Source organism: Daphnia magna, linkage group LG9 (genome assembly GCF_020631705.1).
Source record: "Daphnia magna isolate NIES linkage group LG9, ASM2063170v1.1, whole genome shotgun sequence".
Classification (NCBI taxonomy): domain Eukaryota; kingdom Metazoa; phylum Arthropoda; class Branchiopoda; order Diplostraca; family Daphniidae; genus Daphnia; species Daphnia magna.
The window spans coordinates 3,238,758-3,260,331 of record NC_059190.1 but is presented as its reverse complement, the minus strand read 5'-3'; the positions used below and the strand labels follow the sequence as shown (position 1 = coordinate 3,260,331).

The 21,574-nt window shown below is 40.4% G+C and overlaps 5 protein-coding genes and 1 long non-coding RNA gene across 17 annotated transcripts; 5 read left to right on the top strand and 1 right to left on the bottom strand.

Moving 5' to 3' along the window:
* Nucleotides 1–20: 20 nt before the first annotated feature.
* On the top strand, nucleotides 21–3,994 carry LOC116931102 (eukaryotic translation elongation factor 2). The gene is made up of 12 exons (XM_032938613.2): nucleotides 21–171; nucleotides 628–955; nucleotides 1,016–1,430; nucleotides 1,484–1,592; nucleotides 1,741–1,855; nucleotides 1,915–2,301; nucleotides 2,364–2,524; nucleotides 2,581–2,697; nucleotides 2,759–3,083; nucleotides 3,139–3,398; nucleotides 3,461–3,581; nucleotides 3,639–3,994. Exons 1-12 carry the CDS (start codon nucleotides 169–171, stop codon nucleotides 3,830–3,832), a joined length of 2,535 nt encoding a protein of 844 aa, XP_032794504.1. The 5' UTR covers nucleotides 21–168; the 3' UTR covers nucleotides 3,833–3,994.
* Nucleotides 3,995–4,149: 155 nt separating this feature from the next.
* On the bottom strand, nucleotides 4,150–7,350 carry LOC116931104 (protein AF-9). The gene is made up of 5 exons (XM_032938615.2): nucleotides 7,141–7,350; nucleotides 6,850–7,027; nucleotides 6,555–6,790; nucleotides 6,328–6,495; nucleotides 4,150–6,264 (listed from the first exon to the last, which is right to left on the bottom strand). The coding sequence occupies exons 1-5, from the start codon at nucleotides 7,150–7,152 to the stop codon at nucleotides 4,342–4,344; spliced, it is 2,517 nt and encodes an 838-aa protein (XP_032794506.2). The 5' UTR covers nucleotides 7,153–7,350; the 3' UTR covers nucleotides 4,150–4,341.
* A 945-nt stretch (nucleotides 7,351–8,295) lies between these two features.
* LOC116931103 lies at nucleotides 8,296–12,774 on the top strand. The gene is made up of 7 exons (XM_045179270.1): nucleotides 8,296–8,790; nucleotides 8,849–9,663; nucleotides 9,756–10,223; nucleotides 10,318–10,685; nucleotides 10,750–10,865; nucleotides 11,029–11,548; nucleotides 11,624–12,774. Exons 1-7 carry the CDS (start codon nucleotides 8,751–8,753, stop codon nucleotides 11,814–11,816), a joined length of 2,520 nt encoding a protein of 839 aa, XP_045035205.1. The 5' UTR covers nucleotides 8,296–8,750; the 3' UTR covers nucleotides 11,817–12,774.
* Nucleotides 12,775–13,801: 1,027 nt separating this feature from the next.
* LOC116933189 (protein singed wings 2) lies at nucleotides 13,802–15,861 on the top strand. The gene is given in 5 exon segments (XM_032941033.2): nucleotides 13,802–14,818; nucleotides 14,879–15,037; nucleotides 15,097–15,210; nucleotides 15,281–15,385; nucleotides 15,387–15,861. Coding segments are annotated over 5 exon segments (1,158 nt in total). The 5' UTR covers nucleotides 13,802–14,203; the 3' UTR covers nucleotides 15,552–15,861.
* A 930-nt stretch (nucleotides 15,862–16,791) lies between these two features.
* On the top strand, nucleotides 16,792–19,201 carry LOC116931112 (2-(3-amino-3-carboxypropyl)histidine synthase subunit 1). Of its 12 annotated transcripts, none has more exons than XM_045179277.1 (6): nucleotides 16,792–17,075; nucleotides 17,139–17,837; nucleotides 17,910–18,244; nucleotides 18,319–18,574; nucleotides 18,749–18,859; nucleotides 18,919–19,201. In XM_045179277.1, the coding sequence occupies exons 1-4, from the start codon at nucleotides 16,863–16,865 to the stop codon at nucleotides 18,569–18,571; spliced, it is 1,500 nt and encodes a 499-aa protein (XP_045035212.1). In that variant the 5' UTR covers nucleotides 16,792–16,862; the 3' UTR covers nucleotides 18,572–18,574; nucleotides 18,749–18,859; nucleotides 18,919–19,201. The 12 variants fall into 12 exon arrangements, with proteins under 12 accessions (XP_045035212.1, XP_045035213.1, XP_045035209.1 ...); XM_045179278.1 differs by having other exon boundaries at nucleotides 18,319–18,616; nucleotides 18,923–19,201; XM_045179274.1 differs by having other exon boundaries at nucleotides 18,319–18,616.
* A 424-nt stretch (nucleotides 19,202–19,625) lies between these two features.
* LOC116931168 lies at nucleotides 19,626–21,549 on the top strand. The gene is made up of 7 exons (XR_006651539.1): nucleotides 19,626–19,685; nucleotides 20,520–20,627; nucleotides 20,715–20,846; nucleotides 20,915–21,028; nucleotides 21,089–21,157; nucleotides 21,218–21,295; nucleotides 21,375–21,549. It is a non-coding gene; the product is annotated as an uncharacterized LOC116931168 (long non-coding RNA).
* Nucleotides 21,550–21,574: the final 25 nt, after the last annotated feature.

Below are 21,574 nucleotides of genomic sequence, written 5' to 3'. Positions count from 1 at the left end.
ATTTTTTTGCCGACAACATGTAGACGTGGTTTTCAATAAAGGGGGCGAGTTTCCAAGTGTCTACTTCAGAGGTCACTACCGTGTCTGTCTTTCTCTTTTTCGACGGTCAGTTTTGCTGTTCCGTCTTTTTGTTGAACTTCGCCAGCAGTTTATCCAAAATCATCGAAAATGGTAAATATATTTAGCTTTTTATTATAGCATCGTCTTTTTGTAAAGATAAGCATTGATTGGGTGTAATAGAGGGGTTTGATAGAGCATTGGCGTCGCTAAACAAATTAACTGAAATAACGTTCCCCTCCATGACATGATTTCATTGCTTTTGTCACGTTGAAGTAATGTGCAAGATGGAATTTGGATTTGAAACAAGTTTCCATTCTGAAACTACTTTTATCTTCAGTTACATAAATTTTTACAATTCTCAACTTTTTCCTTGGTTAAGAAGTATTAGTTCAGAATTAAAGTATGTTATCTTTTCCGGCATCACGATTGACGGATTGCACCTGATTATGTAACCTAGATTTAGTAGGTACACTCTATAAGCTATAATGAATGCTGCGATATAATAAATTTAAGTCTACTGAAATTCTCAACAAACATTAAAAAATTACTCCTTAATGATATTAACAGGTGAACTTCACAGTAGATGAAATTCGTGTCATGATGGACAAGAAGAGGAATATCCGTAACATGTCTGTCATTGCTCATGTTGATCATGGCAAATCTACTCTGACAGACTCTCTGGTTGGCAAGGCTGGCATCATTGCTGGAGCCAAGGCTGGTGAGATGCGTTTCACAGACACTCGCAAAGATGAGCAAGAGCGTTGCATTACCATCAAGTCAACTGCTGTGACCATGTACTTTGAGCTTGCTGAGAAGGATTGTCTCTTCATTACTAACCCTGAGCAGCGTGAAACTACTGAAAAGGGATTTTTGATCAACTTGATTGATTCTCCTGGTACTGTTATCTATAATGAAGTATATAACTGGATTTGCTTATTGTCATAAAAATTATCAGGTCACGTTGACTTCTCGTCTGAAGTGACGGCTGCGCTTCGTGTAACGGATGGTGCTTTAGTTGTCGTTGATTGCGTCTCCGGCGTGTGCGTTCAAACCGAGACTGTTCTTCGCCAGGCCATCGGTGAACGTATCAAGCCCATTCTGTTCATGAACAAGATGGATCGCGCGCTCCTTGAACTTCAACTAGACCAGGAAGCGCTTTACCAGACTTTCCAGCGTATTGTTGAAAACGTCAACGTTATTGTCGCTACTTATGCTGATGATGATGGACCCATGGGTGAAATCAGCGTAGATCCCAGCAAAGGTAGCGTTGGCTTTGGCTCTGGCCTGCACGGGTGGGCTTTCACCTTGAAGCAGTTCGCTGAGATGTATGCTGACAAATTCAAGATCGACACAATCAAACTGATGAACCGGTAATTTTATTTTCCTTTGTTTGATATAATGTGTTAATTATAACTTTTTAAAGTCTGTGGGGAGAGAACTTCTTTAATCCTACCACAAAGAAGTGGTCGAAGACAAAGGATAACGATAACAAACGCTCTTTCAACATGTACGTGTTGGACCCTCTCTACAAGGTATTTATTTGGCTAAAAAAATTAAAATTTCATGGTGATAAACAAACCTGTATTGATAAAGTTGAGGAAATCTAACCGAGTTCAAATCATACAATCAAGATTCTACATCCTCTAGCCATTGTCTTAATTAGTTTTTTTTTTCTATTAGGTGTTTGACGCTATCATGAATTACAAGAAAGAAGAGACCGATTCTCTCTTAACCAAATTGGGCATCAAGTTGAGTTTGGAAGACCGTGATAAAGATGGAAAGAATTTGTTGAAAGGTAAGTTTTAATTTAAAGAATTTAATGGTATTTGTGGATTCATACTGAATCGTTTTTAGCCGTTGTACGTCAGTGGTTACCTGCTGGTGAGACATTGCTTCAGATGATTGCCATCCATTTGCCATCACCTGCCGTGGCACAAAAATACCGTACTGAGATGTTGTACGAAGGTCCTCTGGATGACGAGGCTGCTGTTGCTATGAAGAACTGTGATCCTAATGGCCCACTCATGATGTACGTTTCCAAAATGGTGCCAACTACCGATAAAGGTCGTTTCTACGCCTTTGGTCGAGTTTTCGCTGGCAAAGTTTGCACTGGTATGAAAGCCCGCATCATGGGTCCTAACTACGTTCCGGGAAACAAAGCGGATCTTTACGAGAAGGCAATCCAGCGTACCGTACTCATGATGGGTCGTTTCGTAGAAGCCATCGAAGATGTTCCTTGTGGTTAGTGTTGATGGAAAAATTGATCTTTAGAACTACCGTCACATGTTTTCATTTTCATACAGGAAACATTTGTGGTTTGGTTGGCGTTGATCAGTTTTTGGTTAAGACCGGTACCATTTCAACTTTCAAGGATGCCCACAACTTGCGTGTCATGAAGTTCTCAGTTTCACCTGTCGTGCGTGTTGCTGTCGAACCAAAGAACCCCGCTGATCTACCTAAATTGGTATTGCTACATCGAAGTTGTCTTGGCATGTTCATGTTATGCTAATCTTTCTCTAGGTCGAAGGTCTTAAACGTTTGGCCAAGTCCGATCCTATGGTCCAGTGTATCATCGAAGAGTCTGGAGAGCACATTGTAGCTGGAGCTGGTGAACTCCATTTGGAGATTTGCCTTAAGGTGCTGCTTTTAATTGATTCCAGGGGTTTTGGAATTAACTTTAATCCGTCGGTTCTTCCAGGATTTAGAAGAGGACCACGCCTGTATCCCGTTGAAGAAATCTGATCCCGTCGTATCGTACCGTGAAACAGTTTCAGAGGAGTCCGACCAGGTTTGTCTGTCGAAGTCTCCCAACAAGCACAATCGTCTTTACATGAAGGCTGTCCCTATGCCCGATGGTTTGGCTGAAGATATCGATAAAGGGGAAGTTAACGCACGTGACGACTTCAAAATTCGTGGTCGTTACCTGTCTGACAAGTATGAGTACGATGTCACCGAGGCCCGTAAGATTTGGTGCTTCGGTCCTGACACTACTGGACCAAATCTCCTTATTGATGTCACGAAGGGTAATTTCTATAATTAAGTAATCCGCATACGTTTTACAATTTCCTTGTTCTTTAGGTGTCCAATACCTGAACGAAATCAAAGATTCAGTTGTTGCCGGATTCCAATGGGCAACCAAGGAAGGTGTGCTCTGTGACGAGAACATGCGAAGTGTTCGCTTTAACATTCATGATGTAACGCTGCATGCTGATGCCATCCATCGTGGTGGTGGCCAAATCATTCCCACCGCCCGCCGTGTATTCTATGCCAGCGTTTTGACCGCTGCACCTCGTTTGATGGAACCCGTCTATCTGTGCGAAATTCAGTGTCCTGAGAACGTGAGTTTGGAGTTGTATAGATTTCACTAATTATAGTTTACTAACTTTTTTAATTTTCTAAGGCCGTCGGTGGCATCTACGGTGTGCTCAATCGTCGTCGTGGACACGTTTTCGAAGAGTCCCAGGTTGCCGGAACTCCCATGTTTGTCGTCAAGGCATATTTGCCTGTTAACGAATCATTCGGTAGCATATTTGTTTGAATGTTTTCTATGACATCTTGATTTCAATTTATTTCTATAGGTTTTACTGCTGATTTGCGCAGTAACACTGGTGGACAAGCTTTCCCGCAATGTGTCTTTGACCACTGGCAAATTCTTCCCGGAAATCCCTTTGAATCAACATCAAAGCCCGCCCAAGTCGTCGCTGATACGCGTAAGCGCAAGGGCTTGAAGGAAGGAATTCCTGCTTTGGATTCTTACCTTGACAAGCTATAAACTAAAGCTGATGCGGTCCCAGGGCCCTGTCGTATTCTCACTAAACTGAAATTGGATTTGAGCATCAGTTTACGCATTATTAGGTTTCTGGGTTTAAATTGCATTCTGAAGATTCGTGTGCAAATATTATTGATTCGGAGAAATACATGGGCTCTGGAAAAATTTGTGTTCTTTATAGAAAATTATTCCCATGTTAGTAATTTTCGACAATGAAAATTCTGGGACATTATTTACGTATTAACTGGTGGGATGAATGGTTAAAATTATCCGAATATTTTTATTCGTTATTTCTGCGCTAAAAAACAGAACAATACAAATGCGCCGAAAACAATTGTATTCTGGGACCATTACGAAAATCCCTTGTATTTTCGGAATAATGTTAAACAATTATTGAAATCCGAATTTGCATGACAGTGAATTTTGACGAGTATATTACAGAAAATTTCAAGGCCAATGAACAACAGTCAATTATGAGGAAGAAGTATGAGGGATAGATTAATGAGGAATGGTCAGGTCAAACACTGCTGTATTCGCCGGATTGTTCCAGAATCCAGTGCGCACAGGTCGAAGTCGAAACTTGTGTTAGATAGCTGATAGGCACCGCTCGATTTAACTACGTCAACGATGCGCTGAATCTCCTTGTCATTGAGACTTCCAATTTTTTGTTGCAACTCGATTAGCTGGGAAAGGTACTCTGGCGTAAACAATGAAAGATCTGGAAGTTCAATTTTTGCCTTCTTACTGTCTGTACCATCACTACATCCATTATCTACTGTCACCGGAACAGGATTCGAATCTGCATCAGGACTCGAACTCCTTTTTCGCTTTATGGGCGGCGTGATACTTCTTTTCTCTAATTTCACTTCCTTTTTCCGATCGTCTGTCGTCTTGGGGCGAGGAGCCGAATTGAGATTATTGGCTCGATTTCCCGAGTCTTCTTCGCATGTTACAGGTTTGTCCTTCTTTGGAGCAGTTTCCTGTTCCACCGGGCGCAAATCGACTTTTGAAGGAGCAACAGAAGTTGTACTAGGCTGGATACGCTTGGAGACGTCTGATAAAGAAGAGGATGATGACGAGGATGAAGATGACGAAGATGATGACGAAGAGGAGGACGATGTCGAGGAGGAAGCGGATGAAGATGCGGATGAGGTTGACGATCCTCTCTTCCGTTTAACCGGTTTCTCCACCTTGCGAACCACCTCGACATCTTTGACCTTTTCTTCCACGCGTTGTACTACCGGGGCCGTTAATGTTTCCTTTTTTGTTTCTGGTTCTGGCTGTTTTCTTTTAACTATTTCTTGTTTCACTTCGACTTTATCGCGACCTCGCTCATTAACTTTCTTTTCTACCGCTCCATTCTCTTTTGATTTTTTCTCTGAAGCTTTCGATCGTGACTGTATTTTCTTAGAAGAAACTTCTTCTGGTATCGGCGACGGGGTTGGCACTATCGATGCTGCATTTCTCTTTTTATCAAGGCGCGGAACCTTGCCCGATTCGAGATTGTTCTTCGTCTCTCGCTTTTCTGGTTTAGTAGCAGATTTCTCTGCCTTTGGAACAACGGGAAGTTGAGTCGTGGTAGTGACTGATGCCGCAGAGGAAGGACGTTCCATCTTAATTTTTATTGTTGCTTCTTTTTTGTCCTTATGTTTGTCGCTTTTTTTTTCTTTCTCTGATTTGCTTGTATCCTTAAACAAGTCGTTCATCTTGTCCAACTTGAATTTGCTGGGCTCCGATTTTACTAATTTGGGCTTTTCTTTGTCTTCTCGGCTTGATTTTTTCCCTTCTGCGTCATCCTTAGATGCTTTGTGTCTGACTTCTGGCTCATCTCTAAACATCTTCCTCATCACATCAGGATCTTCTTTGATTTCTTTAGCTTTGACTTCGTTTTTCTGTTGGAGTTTGGTAACGCTCGTGGAGCGGGAATCTTTGTTCTCTTTTACCTCTTTTGCTTCCTTTGGATCTTTACCATCTTTGGTATCTTTGACATCTTTCTTGTCTTTGCTATCTTTGCTTTCCTTATCGCGGTCTTTCGTTTTTTCTTTGCGTTCCTTATCAGTTTTCTTGCTTTTTTCTTTAGATGATTTACTTTTGTCTTTTTCCTCTCGCACTTTGTCTTCTTTACGACTTTTTCTGTCACCTTTTCCTTCTGAATCCTTCTCTTTCAAGCTTTTGGAAGACACTTTTTCATTTTCTTTCTTGGATTCTTTTTCTGCTTTGTCTGGTTTCTCTCGTTTAGAATCTGATTTAACTGTATTGCTACTAGAATTAGCGCTGCTGCTTGATTTTGATTCTTTCGCTAGCGTTAAGGAGTCCTTTTTGGTTGAAGATTCTCTGCCGGAGGACTTCTTCGCGTCGACTGACACCGACCCTACTACTTTTTCAGGTTTCGCTGGCGTTCCAAACAAATCGTTGAAAGCTTCTGTTTTGGGTTCCTATAACATAGTTTAAAAAGTGTAATATACAAATTCAAGTGAATGCAACTGAACTTTTTCTACCTTATAAGATTTGTGCTTCTTTGACGCATCATTCGTTCCCGGAGGTTTCTTGGCACCCGAACTATAGGAACCAGCCGGGGTTGTTGTTGTTGCAGGTACAGGAGGAGGCTCTTCCACTTTTTCATTAGATGTCAACACAGTACCGGTTTCACCATTTATAACTCCAACCTTATCATTTGTTCCATATTAAGAATCAGTTAAGTTTTATATATGGCAAGAAAACTTACTCCACCACCCTTGATCAATTTCATCCTGAAATCTTCTGAGGGGTTTTTAAAAGTCATTTTTTCATAGCGAACATGACTGATTGGAGGTCCTTCTGATTGCAGAAACAAGTCATACTCAAACTTTACTTTTCGTGGTTCATCCTTGTTTTTAAAATAAACTTCAATAGGCAGTGAAAAGCATCCATAGCCAGATTCTCTAACAACATAAGCTCCCTCAGCATTGGCCTCTTTAACCACTGGAAAGGTTAAGCTTTTAAATGAAAATGCCTTATGTGTTCCAAAACTTGCAACTTACCTCGTTTAGGCTTTTGGAAGTCTTTATGTAGATAGAACACTACTTTGTCAACAAAATTTTGAATATTAGTTCTTTCCGGACCTCGGATGAAAACTTCCCAGTCATGAGTGAATCCTTGAGGAGTTCTCTTTGTCCGTAAACTTGCTTTGTGACCTAATACTAATTGGATCTGGACACACTGGAATAGAATGAAAATAAAAGATCAATTCACGTGCATACTGTTCCGCTTCTAGTGAAGCAAAAACAAGGTTCTTCGAAAAAAAACAATAATAATCCAGCGCCATAACTTACAGAAAACGCCATTTTTGGTTGCAGTTTAAAAACTTAAACAAAACAAGTATTTTTCACGCTGGATCACATTAACATTGATTCTTGTTAAAAGAATTTCGTTGCCCGCGGAAGGAAACATTGATAAACAGCGAAATATTCAATGGCCCAACACAATCAAGTTAACAGTACCACCATGTTGCAAATTAAATAAACGCCATCTCTTATCGTAAGACGAAGGAGGTGCTTTCGGCGAGCAACGAACCTACAGGAGACAAATCGCAAAGTGGAGCAGGTCGTTTTCTTCAAATGCGCAGCCTACGTATTTCATTGCTACACAAATCACACATTTAAATTTTTATTCCAAGTAGGCAATAAAAACTCTGCTAGAATACTTCTACCACACTTGTCGGGTAAGGTTATGGAACATGTCATCGCCGTACGTCAACGCCAGGCCATCGAGCCTAAAAGCGGAATACAATGTAGTAATAAATATCATTCCTTCTGCGAAGCATGCGTACTACTTAATTTTTAAAATAACATATTAACTTAGAAGGAAACTTTACTTGGTCATTCAACTGAAAGCGAAGAAAGTGACGGTTACAAAATATAGATGGACAGGTTATCTCATCTGTAACCGCAATTTTAAGGTACTACCAAAAATTTGGTTTGCCACGTCGTAAAACCAGAAGACGGTATAAATATTTAAGATAAATAATTTTCGAAAAAAAAACCTGACTGTTATTTGTAAGTTCCCGTAAACCTAATTTTTGCCTCTATCCCTCCTTGATTCGACGTGAGGTTTTTGTCCCGAAGTACGCAAAATTTCACTTATTGTAAAGGTTAGTAAACTGGATGAACTACACGCATACTATGAGAAAAACATGGAGTGGTAGCTTCAGTGCTCAACTATTATTGAACAAGCATATAACATATCCTTTTTTGAGGGGACGAGTGAGATATCTAAAATCAAATTAAAGCGAGTAAGACAGTATTGTATATTTGTATTGTGTAAGAGGTCAGTACTGATTTTCCGGGGTGGGGTCGTTGAACGGACTTGAGGAATGCCACCAAAACGACCCCAGGGCTTTTCGTTTCATTTAATGCTTATAGACTATTCCTTAATTTCGGGTAGCAGTAAGAGGTTGAAGCTTTCACTGAAAGAGCGGCGCCACATGTCAGACAGCAAGTCTCGCTAAGGGTAGAAACATTATGGCGGAACATGTTATGTACTTGAGAGCCTAGCTTCTATGGCTGTGTTAAGAAAAACCTGTTAATTCCATGTTAAAGACGGAATCTAGCTTGCTTAATGAAGAGTTAGACAAAACGGCGTAACAGCATGGCACAATTTGATAGCCAAATACTAGAATGCAACCAAACACATTTGGATAATTACTATCGATAAAGTGAGAGAACTTCCCATCGATTCGTGTTTAGTGCCGTGCTAAGTGTTTATTGGAAGTGTTTTTTTCCTGTGCTAGACTACCAATAGGATTTATTTACTTAACGTGTCGTGTCCGCAATTCGATTCGGACTAACTGAAATCGGCGAAATGCTTCTGTTAAACATATTTCTTGGTAATGACCAAGGAATGTATATGAAGTTCTGATTGCATTTTTAACAAACTTCCACTCATGGTGGAAATTGACAGAGTAAAAATGACTTCTAACAGTAGTAAGTATATCCCTGAGATTATGGTATTTAATACTCATTACATGGATTTACTGTTTAGGTGCAGCCGTAAAACAAGAGAAACGAGATGATCAGGAGGAGATCGATCTACTTGCAGCCAAGATGGTTGAAGCCAATCGAGCCAAAATGGCAAATTTGTCATCAGCAGCAACAACTCTTGGACAAACAGGAACAAACAGCAACCCATTACAATCAGGGGTAGCATCAGCATCTCGAATGTTGCCAGGCACTTTGTTGGGTTACTTTTCAAAAAATTCAGCTGGTGTTGGTGCCAAAGAAGTTGTTGATGCCATAAACAAAGAAAAAATCAACAGTGCTGCTGCTGTTTCAATAGATTTAGAAAGTGCCAAAGGACGATTTGGTTGGACGGACTCATCAGTGCACATTCCCTATATTTACCGAAGAGACGAAAAGAAATTCTGTTCTGTGCGCGTCCTGGAACAGTGTATTATAAAAATGTTCGCGAACGTGTTGCGACCGGAATTGTCCGGCTGCGTTTCCATTCAGAGCTTTTACGTGAGTGAAATAGAATCAAGATTATTGAACGAAATCAATGTGAAGCACTGTGACTGGCAATATGGTAGAGAACTGTTTACCGTCCGTGACCTGATCATCAATTTGGATGATGCTTTAGAGCTTATCCAATTCTTGCAGACCTGCAAAGAAAAGTTGGTGCGGAAGTCGTGTGATCCACAAGACCGGTGTGGATTCTTCCGCATAGGCGGGGAATCTGTTGTGCCGTACACAGTTATCAGTGGGACCAAGTATGTTCCTCTGTTCTACTTCGAAGGAGAGACTGGAAATCTGGACAGGCGGGCTATTCAGATTACTGGTTGGGATTTAGCCTACCTTAAGGTAATATTGTTTTTATGATTTCCGTTCTTTATTTAGTAAATTGTAATGCATTTCTGTCTTCCCTCCATCCGTTCTCCAAAACCTCTCCATAGTTGTGCTGTAAAGTGCAAGGAATCCGGAATGAACTGTTCTCGAACGATTCCTACTCAGCTGTGAGCGTAGAAGATATCAAGCAGCAGTTCCCGGCCCAAACTGATTTGCAGCTATATTGGCCCAGCCGGTCATCACTAGATGTACCAAGCAATGGTGCATCAGGCGCCAGCAACGCTGGCATTAGCATGTGGATTCACAAACCTAGTGGTAGCCCACCGCCATTACCTGTTAATAGTAATACGACGGCCGTGACAATGCAAGCAAGTTCAGTCATTCAGAAAAACCCTGCAGCGTCAGCGGTCGCTGCTGCCACAAGACTGCCTTCCACATCATCTTCCTCCGCTTTACTTCATCAAGCGTCGGGTATTGTCCCGCCGTCTCGGCCGGCTGTTATCCCACCAACTTGCACCAGTTCCAACTTGTACAACGGGTGGAGTTCCATGAACTCTTACGCCTCTGTGCATCAGGTACGTTCTTTTAAGTTCTTCAGTCCGAGTAAATAGGGTAGTTAATTGCATATCTATTCATTTATTTATTCACTCATTTATTTTGTATGTGAAGCAAATGCAACAACAGCAAAGTGCTTCGAACACCAATAGCTCTTCTAGTTCTTCAGCAGCGGCGGCTTCTGCCCATCTAGCGACAGTGTTGCAATCACAATCCGCGGCAGCAAGGGCACAAGCAGCAGCTGTATCGGCCATGCTAATGCCGTCCATGCCAGTTCATCACTCCAGTATGGGCCAGGCATTTAATATGATGCAGTATGCACAGGCAGTTGCAGGAATGATGCAACAGCAACAATCGCAGCAGCAAGCTCAGTCGCATCGGAACCAAGCTCCTCCGCCACCACCATCTCAGGCTCATGCTTCAGCAAGCTCAACGCTGGACAACCTTCTGCGTGCGAACGGCATTCACACCGACCACCATAGGTTCATTATCAGTATGATGTTTTGTTTATTGGATGGTGATTAACTTCTATTTATTTTTATAAAGGCTGCCCCACGGTTCATCCTCGAATGCGGCGATGAATCACTCAGCCTATTCCAGCAGCCAATCACCTCTAACCGGCGCGGTACCCGGCAGTAGTCCGCACTCCAGAAGTAGCACAGGTAACAATTACATCGCCAATTGCGATTCTTTCCGGGATAAAAATAGACAAAGAATCGATTTTTATTCTGTGTTCCGTTTTTATATTTTAATGGTTGCCGAGAAGATATACATTCTTATTTTTTAATACAAGTTTGATTATTGACCTTTTTTTAAAACTTTTAGGAGCTTCACCTAGGCCCGGTTTACCTGTTCCAAGTTCAAGCTTGGTCCACTCTTCGTTAACCTCATCTTCCTCCTCATCGTCGACACCAAAACCCCCGCCTCCTCCGCTCATCCCTGTGAATGGGAGCCATCCTCTTTTCTCCTCTATGCCAAATAATAGTAGCATGGCCTCTCAGGGATCCAGTCGACTCCATCAAGCGTCATCCGAATCAAATCCGCACGGACTGTCACGCTCCTACCATCAATCACAGTACGAAATCGGACAGCGACATCATCCCCAGATGCACCATCAGCTCCTCCAACAACAACAGCAATCCCAACAACCTCCTCCGTTCAAGCTACAGCTGTACCAGATAGAAAATCAAACTGTACCGTGCGTTAATAGCCGGCAATATGTCTACAATAATCTGATGATTGCGCTACCGGACATGGCTGCTTATTTGTTTCCCCATTTAGGTCATCAAACTTGTAAGCAAGTTCTACAGGATGGTCTTGGTGTTACGCTATATGAAGCCAATCCGTAAGTAGACAAATTGAAACAGAAATCAAATACTAACAAGGCTGTATTCATTAACAAAAAATTCGTGTGTATCAGTCAACAATTGCAGGTTTTAAAATCGGCGGGAAAGGTGAGCAGCGTAAGTAGTCTCGCCGGAGAAAAAATATCACTGGTGAACGTTCGGGATGTCGTCCAGTATATGCCACAAATCCGTTACATGATGTCGAGGCTGGATGGAGGAGCCGAACTAAGCCACGCCCATTCTTCAAAACGGCAAAGAGTCAGCTGATTGGCTTTTGACTGAAGAGAGACAGTGTTAATGAACCAAGTCGGATGACAGGTCAATCAAGAAAAAGAACAAGATAAGCCTGCCAGCCGACAAAACCAAAAAGAAAGACATCCCCCTCCCCTTCCTGGAACAGGAAGAGCCTTCTTTTCTCCAGTGTTACTGGTTCCGCATGTTTGTTTCTTTACGCTCCCGTTTCTTTTTTCTCTTTTTTTTTAGCCTATATCCTCCTTCCCTCAATTGAAAACAAACACCTTATTATTCTTGGATGTGGTTTCAGCTGCTGCCGTTTTCCATGAACGGTTGGGGAGAGAGACAGAAAGAGAGAGAACGAGACCTTGTGGATTTTTTTCGTGTTCTATCCTTTAACCTGACACCAAAAAGGCAACCGGAAAAGGGAATTTTGTTCTTCACTTTTGTTGGAAAAAAAACAAGGTTCTCAACTATTTCTACACAACGCATCTGCAGATGCGCCCGAGCATGTACCATTCTGAAGGAGTAAGAGAATCCCCTCCCTCTCTCCTTCGACTAGAGATAAATAAGAAATATCGTTGTACAGTATTGTGTGACTTGCAGTGCAAAGTGCAAGCCATTCTGTTTGTAAAAGTTAGCTTTGCCTGGAAGAGCACGACGTTCCGCTGCCTAAACCTGCGTTTTTCCCTTGTCTTTTTTTTTTTTTTTTTTCTTTCCCTATGGCACTTGGCACCTCTCCTAAATCTCGACTTTTCTTCTCTCTCTTTGTTAATTCTCGCCTTCGCCCAATATCCTCTGTCATCTTTCCCTTTTTTTTATTGTAATGTGAAGTTGAAGAGTTCGGCTGTTTAAATTGTTGTACCGATGAATAATGCCATCGATTTCCCTATCTTTATGTTTTTTAAGTTGCGAAAAACATTGTTCCATTTCCATATCTCTCTGCTGAAAGGAGGCATACACCCGCGCATGCGCGCGAATATTCTGACAAGTACTCAATAAGAAAAAAGAAAAATTATAAGACCGAATCCAAAAGAGTGAAATTGAATATATTAAAAAGAAAGATAGGGTATGATCATTCACACTAGTCCCTGTCTTTCCAAGACTCAACATTTAAATCAGATCTTCATTTGACGCCGCAAACTGTTTTTACTGAAGTATTTTGCCAGCACAAATTGCAAAAACTAATCAACACTTCTGCATACGTGACTCATAACTTCAAAGACGCTTCTCCTCGCGGTGAACGCAGTACAGTTTCGTCTCTGCATCTTGTATTCATGTCGGAAACGCATATCATGTGCAATCAATGCCGCAAAATGAAAGTCAGTAGAATGTAGGTCTGACGGTCGTCCCACAAAGTGGGTCACATTTCTATTCACAGGACGTTTCAGATTTATTAAAGCTCGCTGATACATAGCGTCGTATCTAGCTGACTTCAGGCAACGCCAAGTTCCGCATGACCAATAAACAGCTGAAGCGTCAGTTGGTTGGATTTCGTAAGCTATACGGTTCGGCTTTCGCTCTTCACGTGGCTTTGACCGATAAACAATAGGTATAAAGTCTGGTAAAAACTCAAGTTCATACCCTCGCGGCTAGCGAAGGAAACCCATGCACGAGCCAGCCTTTAAATCCATACGATTCCTTTCGTTCAACAAAAGAGTTCTGCAAACATTCATCAATAGCGCTTAACAATTTATTAACCAGCAGCTTGCATGACGAAATTTTCCTTTCCGGATAGTCAGAGATAACTGGGTTATTAAATGACGCGCTGTTTTACCGTGTTTTACCACTAAGACGACGTGAGCAAGAATAAAATTATTCTAACGAATGGCAGCAGCAGGGTGGAAAGTTTTTGTTCCATGAATTCCAAACGAAACACTACACACTAGCAAGGAAAGGGAGGGGCAATGATTGTTTGAACAGAATTCTATACTACCAAGTTGTATTAGCTCACTTGGCAGCACATATCGGGGAGCGGTAATCTTTGTTCCGCTCAAGGAAAGGATTTTTTTTTTTTGTCACGAAGTTGGCGTGTCGAGAACTCAAGATCACAACATAGTGCCTGAATAAGTCGGAAAATAGGTCAAGCTCAAACCAACTTTCGTCTGCTGTATGGTTTGCCGTGAGTAGTTGAAAACAAACTTGCAGAGGCAAAACCATAAAGAAAAAAAAAGAACCCAACATTCAGTTTGAAGGTCTCCGTTTCACAGCAGCTTATTAGTAATCCAGAAGTTGTGCCGTTCGCGCTGAAAAGGTGGAGAAGCTTGACCTTGACTAGCGTTAGCGAGGGCCACTCGATTTTCAGTATACACGTTCACGCTGTTTGGTAACGTCTCGTGAAATATAAAACCATCGAAATTCTAAATGAAAATGTCTTGATCGGCTGAAGTCAAACTCGAACGTGTTCTTGTCGAATCACCATGTCTTTTCGGAAATCTTGCCTCATTTTTTGTTCGACTGTTTTGTTGTGCTTCCTTTGTGTACAATCCTCTAGTTCTTATTGCCCAGATATTTGTCAGTGCTACAACAACTACCTGGAAGAAACAGTTTGGAATTGCACCAATCTTGTGTCAGTCAGTCAGCTTTGGAATGATGAACATTTGCCTCTTTATGGTGACTTCCAGCAACCTGAGTATGTGCAACATCTCTATATCCAAGATTCAAAACTTGACTTCTCTGAAAACATGCTTCCCCGTTTCCTCAACCTAAAGACATTGGAGCTATCACATAACATGATTAATTGTTCAAAACACCTGGTCTGGCTACTTCAATTGAGTGACAAGCTGCAAGAGCCTGAAAACATACACTGCACTTCACCCCAAACGTTTAATGGGACTCAAGTACTGAAGGCCTTGCAGTTAATCTATGATGTGGAAAGCAGGTGTCCGGAGCGCTGTGTATGTGAATTGGCTCATGTTCCCAAAGATGATCAGTATGTTACTGTTAGTGTCAGCTGCAATAATCTGGGGTTCACAGAAATACCTAAAATCCTGCCAGCCAATGTGACCATTCACATGGACTTGAGCAACAATCGGGTGAGTCTAAATATTAAGGTTTTTATTAATATCTGTCTGATATGTTTGCAATTACCATAGATTGAAGATGTCAGTGAGCTGGCCAAAAATCCAAGCTACAGTAGAGTAACTGTATTATACTTGGCCAACAACCGTATCCAATCAATAACAAGCCTGGAAAATTCTAATTGGATTGAACAGTTTAGTCTGCTAAGTCTTCAAGGGAATCTTCTACAAGAGGTGTTGCTGCAAACTATTATGAGGATCAAATACATGTTAACATACATTTTCTTGTACAGATTCCTACCCAAGCACTAAATAATGTATTTCATAACCAAGACATTAATGGAGTTCGGATGCTTCTGAGCAATAATCCGTGGAAATGCGACTGCGTTACCATAACCCGTTTTCAGGTGATTATACCAAAATCATAGTTTTTGTTGTGGAGGAATCATTATTACATTCAGGCTTTTCTTATCTCAGCCGTTTATCGCCAAACACAAGCAGCTGATCAAAGACGTTAGCAATGTCACGTGTGGCCCAGAAGAAGGAGAAAGCGCTGGCAAAAAAATAATTTCAGTGGAGCTGAAACAGTGTTTGTAACACCGGTGGAAACAACGCCATAAATCTGATGGACGTGTTAAACGTAATCTTGGCTCTTTTAACCCTGGTTACTATCGGAAAACTTCTTTACGATTACTACGCTTACCGCAAAACAGGTCAATTGCCATGGATTGCTAGCAAATTGCCCTGAGTATGATCAGTCCTTTAAGCAGTGTAAAAAAAAAATCTGGTCTATCTAAAATATTAGTTTATATCATTACTTTTTAAGCGTCTCCATTTCGTGCTCTAACACGATTATAAATTTATATGTTCGACATTATGGTACAAATTACTAAGTTTTCTCTTCTTTTCTACGCAATTTTGCAGCGTTTTGTTATTTGTTGCTCCAACGCGCTTGTAACGGTATTCAAGTATCTGTGTCAATCTAATCGTTGCCTCATCTCTTTCTTGTCAATCAAAATTGAAGAAAACTCATGAAATAATACAGATTAGTCAGGTTACTATTGGTATTTTGAAAGCCAAATTTTAGTGTGTTTTATTTTCTCATTGCCTTCACCGCGATAAATGTAAGATTTATTTCGATGTGTAAGCTTATTAAGCAATTATAATAGGTTGTGATTGAGAATAACTATGGCAAAAAGAATAACGGCAACTAGAAACATAAATGATTAATTATTAGGTCATCAGTCAGTGCATGGTGTTAGTGTTCTTGGGAATTACTACTTCTTATGTACTTGCTGACATTCAAGGAAACTTGTTGAAATTGGGTGCCATTTTACTCAGCGAAGTGCGCCCAGATCAGATTTCTGGTCTCCAGTTCTAGTTAACCAGATTCCAACCATTTCCAGGTGTGTCAGTTAATTTTTCATAAATCTAATCACACCAAATGTAAAATAAAGCATTTGAAGAAAGTATTCAAAATGTTGTCTCTAAAATGATGTGATTGTGGAAAAACCTTTGTTTTCAGACTAAAGATACTTTGGCTTATGCTACTGCCTTCACTTATCTTTATCAAACTCGTGAAAAAGACCCCTGTATCGAATAAATTAGATTGTTGATATATAATCACGGTATTCTTACATTGGGTTGTCTAGCGTATTTTAGGGATTTAGGCCTATGTAAATTTCAGAACTAAATGAGAAGACACACCAATCGAGTTTCATATCATCATTCATACATCATACATGCAATATACGATTTTAAAAAGAGTGCGAAAACGCTTCTAATGCTATTTTGGTTATAAAATAATGAAAAAAATGTCAACCCTTATCGCCAGTGTAAAAGCCTAAAAGTCAAACATACAAATTAACGAACTTATGAATAGTATACTATTATATGTAAAACATTCCAATTTCCTCTGTGTAAAATATGGTGATCTGCCTCCTAAACTCCGCATTTTATCCCTTGCGTCCGCAGTTAAACATACTGCTGACTATCTTCTGTCGTCTGCAATCACGTGTCCATGTAACTGTCCAAACTGAACACAAAATATTCAAAGAAAATGGAGGAAGTGCCACCAAGTGTTCTCGCTAATGATAAAGTTAGCGAGCAAGTTGTGGTTTCACGAGCCAATCCTGAGCGAAAGGTTTACAATGCCGCGGCTGGGAAGATTAGAGTCATAAACCAAATTCCTGATGATATACTGAACGACAAAAAGCTAGCGCTTGCCATAGAGCTTCTTCCGAGCAACTATTCCTTCGAAATTCATAAGACGGTATATAAAGTCTTAAGATTCACCACGTAGTAGAATAGCTGATGTACCAATGTTTTGATTCAGGTGTGGAAAATCCGTCAAGCTGGAGCAAAAAGAATTGCTTTGCAAATGCCAGAAGGATTACTTATGTTTGCACTGACAATTTCAGACATTATAGAGGAGTTTTGTCAAGCTGAGACTGTGATTATGGGAGATGTTACTTATGGGGCTTGTTGTGTTGATGACCGAACTGCCATAGCGCTAGGAGCTGACTTCATGATTCACTATGGACATTCATGTCTAATTCCAGTTGGTCAAACCAGTGGAATCAAAATGCTCTATATTTTTGTGGATATAAAATTTGATTCACAACATTTTATAGAAACAATCAAGTTTAATTTTGACAAAGAAACCCGAATGTCATTTGTTAGTACTATTCAGTTTGTGGCCTCACTACAAAATCTGGTGATGCATTTGAAGGGGGAAGGATATGTGGCTAGTACTCCTAAATCTTCACCATTATCACCTGGAGAAATCCTGGGCTGTACCTCTCCTTCAATAGACACAGATGTTATCATTTATCTTGGAGATGGTAGATTTCATCTGGAGTCTGCAATGATAGCAAATCCAAAATGCAAAGCTTACAAGTATGATCCCTACAGTAAGGAATTCACCCAGGAGTTTTATGATCATAATCAGATGAAAGCTAACAGACAAACAGCTATTAGTACAGCAGCCAAAGCTTCTAGATTTGGTTTGATATTAGGGACACTGGGCCGGCAAGTAAGAAAATTTATCGCCTCGCAATTGTATTTTTCATTTAGCATAAAATTAATTGTTTTCGTATTATTGTAGGGAAGTCCCAGAGTATTGCAGGAGATAAAAGAGAAGATGCTAAAATCGAACAAGGAGTTTGTTACTGTGCTGATGTCAGAAATTTTCCCAGCCAAACTAGCGCTTATGCCTAGTGTGGATGCTTGGGTTCAAATTGCATGCCCACGACTGTCAATCGACTGGGGTCTTGCTTTTGCCAAACCCCTTCTTACGCCTTACGAAATCAATGTGACCCTCAAAGATGTAGAATGGAAGGATACTTATCCAATGGACTTCTACGCTTATGATAGTCTTGGGGCTTGGACGCCTAATTTCAAACCAAAGTGTGAAAAGAAACAAACATCAGACAGAAAATTGTAATTTATTGTAATAAATATGGATAAATTTGATATCCTGATAAGTCTAACGGGTTTCGCTGCTGTGTAAGAAGTCTTCTCGTTTCTCGCCTATTGCATCATCCTAACAATAGAGAAATTATAGCGACCCTAATCCCTTTCCTTAACAATGCCGTTTTGCTCACACTCCCTTCTAATTTCCTTGCCATCCACGCCTTTTTTTATGCCCGTGCCCTTGACACCCATTCTTCCATGCCTACGAGAATTCATCTTATGCAACTGATTATTCAAATTCTTTGCAGATGCAGCCTATTCATTTACAATTCAGATGTCTCCGGAAACGGATAATGGGTTAGAAACAAATTGTTATTCAAGCTCGTAATTGAACAGAAGGTACAATGGCTAAATAATCGAATTTTTTTTCTGCCTTCGGTACTCGACTTCCTCTTATTCAAGGTCGGGGTTCGAGTTGTGATACGGTAGGTTTTTTTGTTTTGTTATTTTTTTGCTTTTTTTTAAAAATAGGGATTCTGTGCCTGCCCTCCTGATGGGAATTCTGTCTAGACAAAAAGGAACCCCCAATGGTACGACCTAAGAGACCTCCCCAAATTTAAAAAATCCAAACCAAAAAAGCTGGTAACTTTCTGCTTAAGAGTATCACGATGATTTCTCCTAATTGCTTTTTGCGGATGAAGCAAGGTTTCTTTCCTTTTATTCCAATTTTTGTACGATTGACCGCCATACGGAGCTGTGATCATGTACAAAGAGGGAATTCTTTTTAAATTAGATCGGCAATCCCAATGGAAACAACATGGACGATCAGCGCTGCTCGCTGGCCGTCGTCGGTAAACAGGAGAGTTGTTCTGATCTTGATCTCGACTGAATCACATAATCATTTGGTATGCTTACCATATGCAAGCCAATACCAAAATAAAATAAAATAAAAAGAAGATACTGTAGGTGTGCATCCTACCCGAATTCCATATTTTTCGAAATTTTTTTTCGTTGCCTTACGTACTCAGTTTCTCGTTCTGCTGGATCCTTATCCGTTTTTTCTTGCTTGAAGGAGCAGAGAGATACAGCCACTTCTACAGGGTGCAGTCCGCCCCCAAAAAGTTGTGTTGCTGATCTGATTGAATCTGTACTTGGAACTGGCAGGTGGCGTTATTCTTAAAACCCAGCCAGAGGTGTTCTTCATTTTTCATGGGGATTTATTGATGATATTTGTTGGTTAAACCATGAAAAAAACCAATTCATGGATAAGTGGAGGATTATATTAAAGTAGAAAACTGCAATTCCTTATGGCATTTTCATTCACGCATGAGTGGCAGTTCGTGAGCAGACGAACCATTGAAAGAGCCTTGCGCAGTCTAGCTGCATCCAGCCAGATAGTAGTAGAACCCAAAACATTGTTTTGATAAGTACTGTCATATTTCGGTTGCAGGTTTTCACTAAATACCAAGTAAGTCACGGGTTTAATCGTGTTTAATGTATGATTTTTCGATTCAAGTCTATTTAAGTGTCAAAACTGAAATTATACTTTTAGAACTTTTAAAACACAGCATAACTTTTATTAACAATAGTTTACTTTTACAACTATCAAAATCTTGTTAACCATTTAAAGGAGAACAAAGCTCACTTTTTAGATTTCCGGAATTTCAACTTCCGGTTTTACTTCCGGTTTTAAAATGCCAAATGACTCCTTATTTGTTGGTCTGTCACAAAAAAGATTCACATTTTCGTGATTCTCGTCAAATTTGGGGTCGAGTCCATTGATCAGCTCAAAATACCCGAAAATCGTCAAAAATCGCAAATTTTCCTGAACAATGTTCATGAAAAATTACGATTTTAGTCAAATCCGACTTTTGGCTAAAAACATGTCATTCCAACCCAAAATTCAATTTGATAAGGATCACGAAAATCCTACTCGTTTTGTTATAGGATCACAATTTCCGGAGATATTGGCTACTTCCGGTTACTTCCGGTAAATTTTCGTGACGATTTGCAAAAAGTAAAAAATGAGCTGTTTTATACTAACAATTTCAAATGTTTTTCTTGCATGCGTTAGGGTGCTGCAGCTTTTATTCCGTGTTATTCTTGCTATCAACAGTACAGGCTGACCCTACGATCAACGATAGTTTTAGCTACAAATGTTTAGCACCTCTTCTTGCAACTATTAGTTGATATTTTAGGTGTTTAAAATTAGAATCAACTGCCTGAGATTAGTAAAGTTCGAACACATAAAAGCAAGAATTGTACTGATTTAAAAGTAAAATCTATTTTCTTTGGGTTTTAGGCGGAAAAACTAGATGGCGTTGAGCGTCAATGATAAATATTACGAGTGATAAGTTAAAGGGTCTACTCTGTTTAGTATTTTAAAGGATTTTTCGTCAACAATTAAGCGGTATGTTATTATCTGTTCAGTTTTGCTATAGTTGTGTACGTTTTGAAAAGGAAATCATTGAAATAGATTGCTTTTTGTATGTGGTAGGGTTTCGCCTTGTCAGCTGCTGAACCAGTAGCCTGCATTCCTGCTATCAATGTACCACAAGGGATGCTGACACTTTAAGAAGACAAACAGTAACCACTATGCCCGAGACATGAACATCGCCATTCTATTCAGGTATTTTTAATGGACTTGAACTCTTTTGTTCAAGCTTAGTGATGCGTTCTCTTGTCACTGAACCACAGAGTCTTCATCTACTATGTGTTGCAAACTATCAGCCCTTAGCATCCCATGTTTCCAGATTTTAAAGCTTCTCTGCTTAACCAATCATCATCCATACACTTCAGCTCTTCATTGTGGTATTACAGAATATTGCTTATCTTCCACTACACACACCTGTAACAATTTTCTCTACACAGGCTTCTCTTCCTCTCTTCTTAGCCTGCTGAATGCCAACAGGCATACAGGTTCGCCATTTCCTTACCATGGTATTTTAATTTGACAGATTATCTGGATTTCTCATTTTTACATACAAATCTTTGTTATAGAAATAGAAAATATTGTTAATCATGCTGCCAAATCTTCGTACGAGTCATGCAGTTATAGATTCCTTGTGGGATTTCATTGTGAGTAAAAAAATCAAATAAAATGTGTGTTTCCATTAAGAATTACATTGCCATTCTCGTTTGTAAATTTTCTCTTTAGGCAACATCTACCCAGGCTGAAAAGGGCATCCTACCAGTTGTTTGGACCATACCTGCCTCGCCGTCTTCGCCTCGCCTTCCTCGCCTCATCGTCTTCGCCTCGCCTTCCTCGCCTCATCGTCTTCGCCTCGCCTTCCTCGCCTCATCGTCTTCGCCTCGCCTTCCTCGCCTCATCGTCTTCGCCTCGCCTTCCTCGCCTCA

What these genes read in the sequence shown, in the direction of transcription:
- LOC116931102 (XM_032938613.2), top strand. An exon ending in CATCGAAGATGTTCCTTGTG is followed by an intron (nt 2,302 to 2,363) that starts GTTAGTGTTGAT and finishes ATTTTCATACAG; the next exon opens with GAAACATTTGTGGTTTGGTT. An exon ending in ATTTGGAGATTTGCCTTAAG is followed by an intron (nt 2,698 to 2,758) that starts GTGCTGCTTTTA and finishes CGGTTCTTCCAG; the next exon opens with GATTTAGAAGAGGACCACGC.
- LOC116931104 (XM_032938615.2), bottom strand. An exon ending in CTTCCAAAAGCCTAAACGAG is followed by an intron (nt 6,791 to 6,849) that starts GTAAGTTGCAAG and finishes TAACCTTTCCAG; the next exon opens with TGGTTAAAGAGGCCAATGCT. An exon ending in AATTGATCAAGGGTGGTGGA is followed by an intron (nt 6,496 to 6,554) that starts GTAAGTTTTCTT and finishes ACAAATGATAAG; the next exon opens with GTTGGAGTTATAAATGGTGA.
- LOC116931103 (XM_045179270.1), top strand. Translation starts at nt 8,751, where the DNA reads ATGGTGGAAATTGACAGAGTAAAAATGACTTCTAACAGTA. An exon ending in AAAAATGACTTCTAACAGTA is followed by an intron (nt 8,791 to 8,848) that starts GTAAGTATATCC and finishes TTTACTGTTTAG; the next exon opens with GTGCAGCCGTAAAACAAGAG. An exon ending in ATTCACACCGACCACCATAG is followed by an intron (nt 10,686 to 10,749) that starts GTTCATTATCAG and finishes ATTTTTATAAAG; the next exon opens with GCTGCCCCACGGTTCATCCT.
- LOC116931112 (XM_045179277.1), top strand. Translation starts at nt 16,863, where the DNA reads ATGGAGGAAGTGCCACCAAGTGTTCTCGCTAATGATAAAGTTAGCGAG. An exon ending in CCTTCGAAATTCATAAGACG is followed by an intron (nt 17,076 to 17,138) that starts GTATATAAAGTC and finishes GTTTTGATTCAG; the next exon opens with GTGTGGAAAATCCGTCAAGC. An exon ending in TAGGGACACTGGGCCGGCAA is followed by an intron (nt 17,838 to 17,909) that starts GTAAGAAAATTT and finishes GTATTATTGTAG; the next exon opens with GGAAGTCCCAGAGTATTGCA.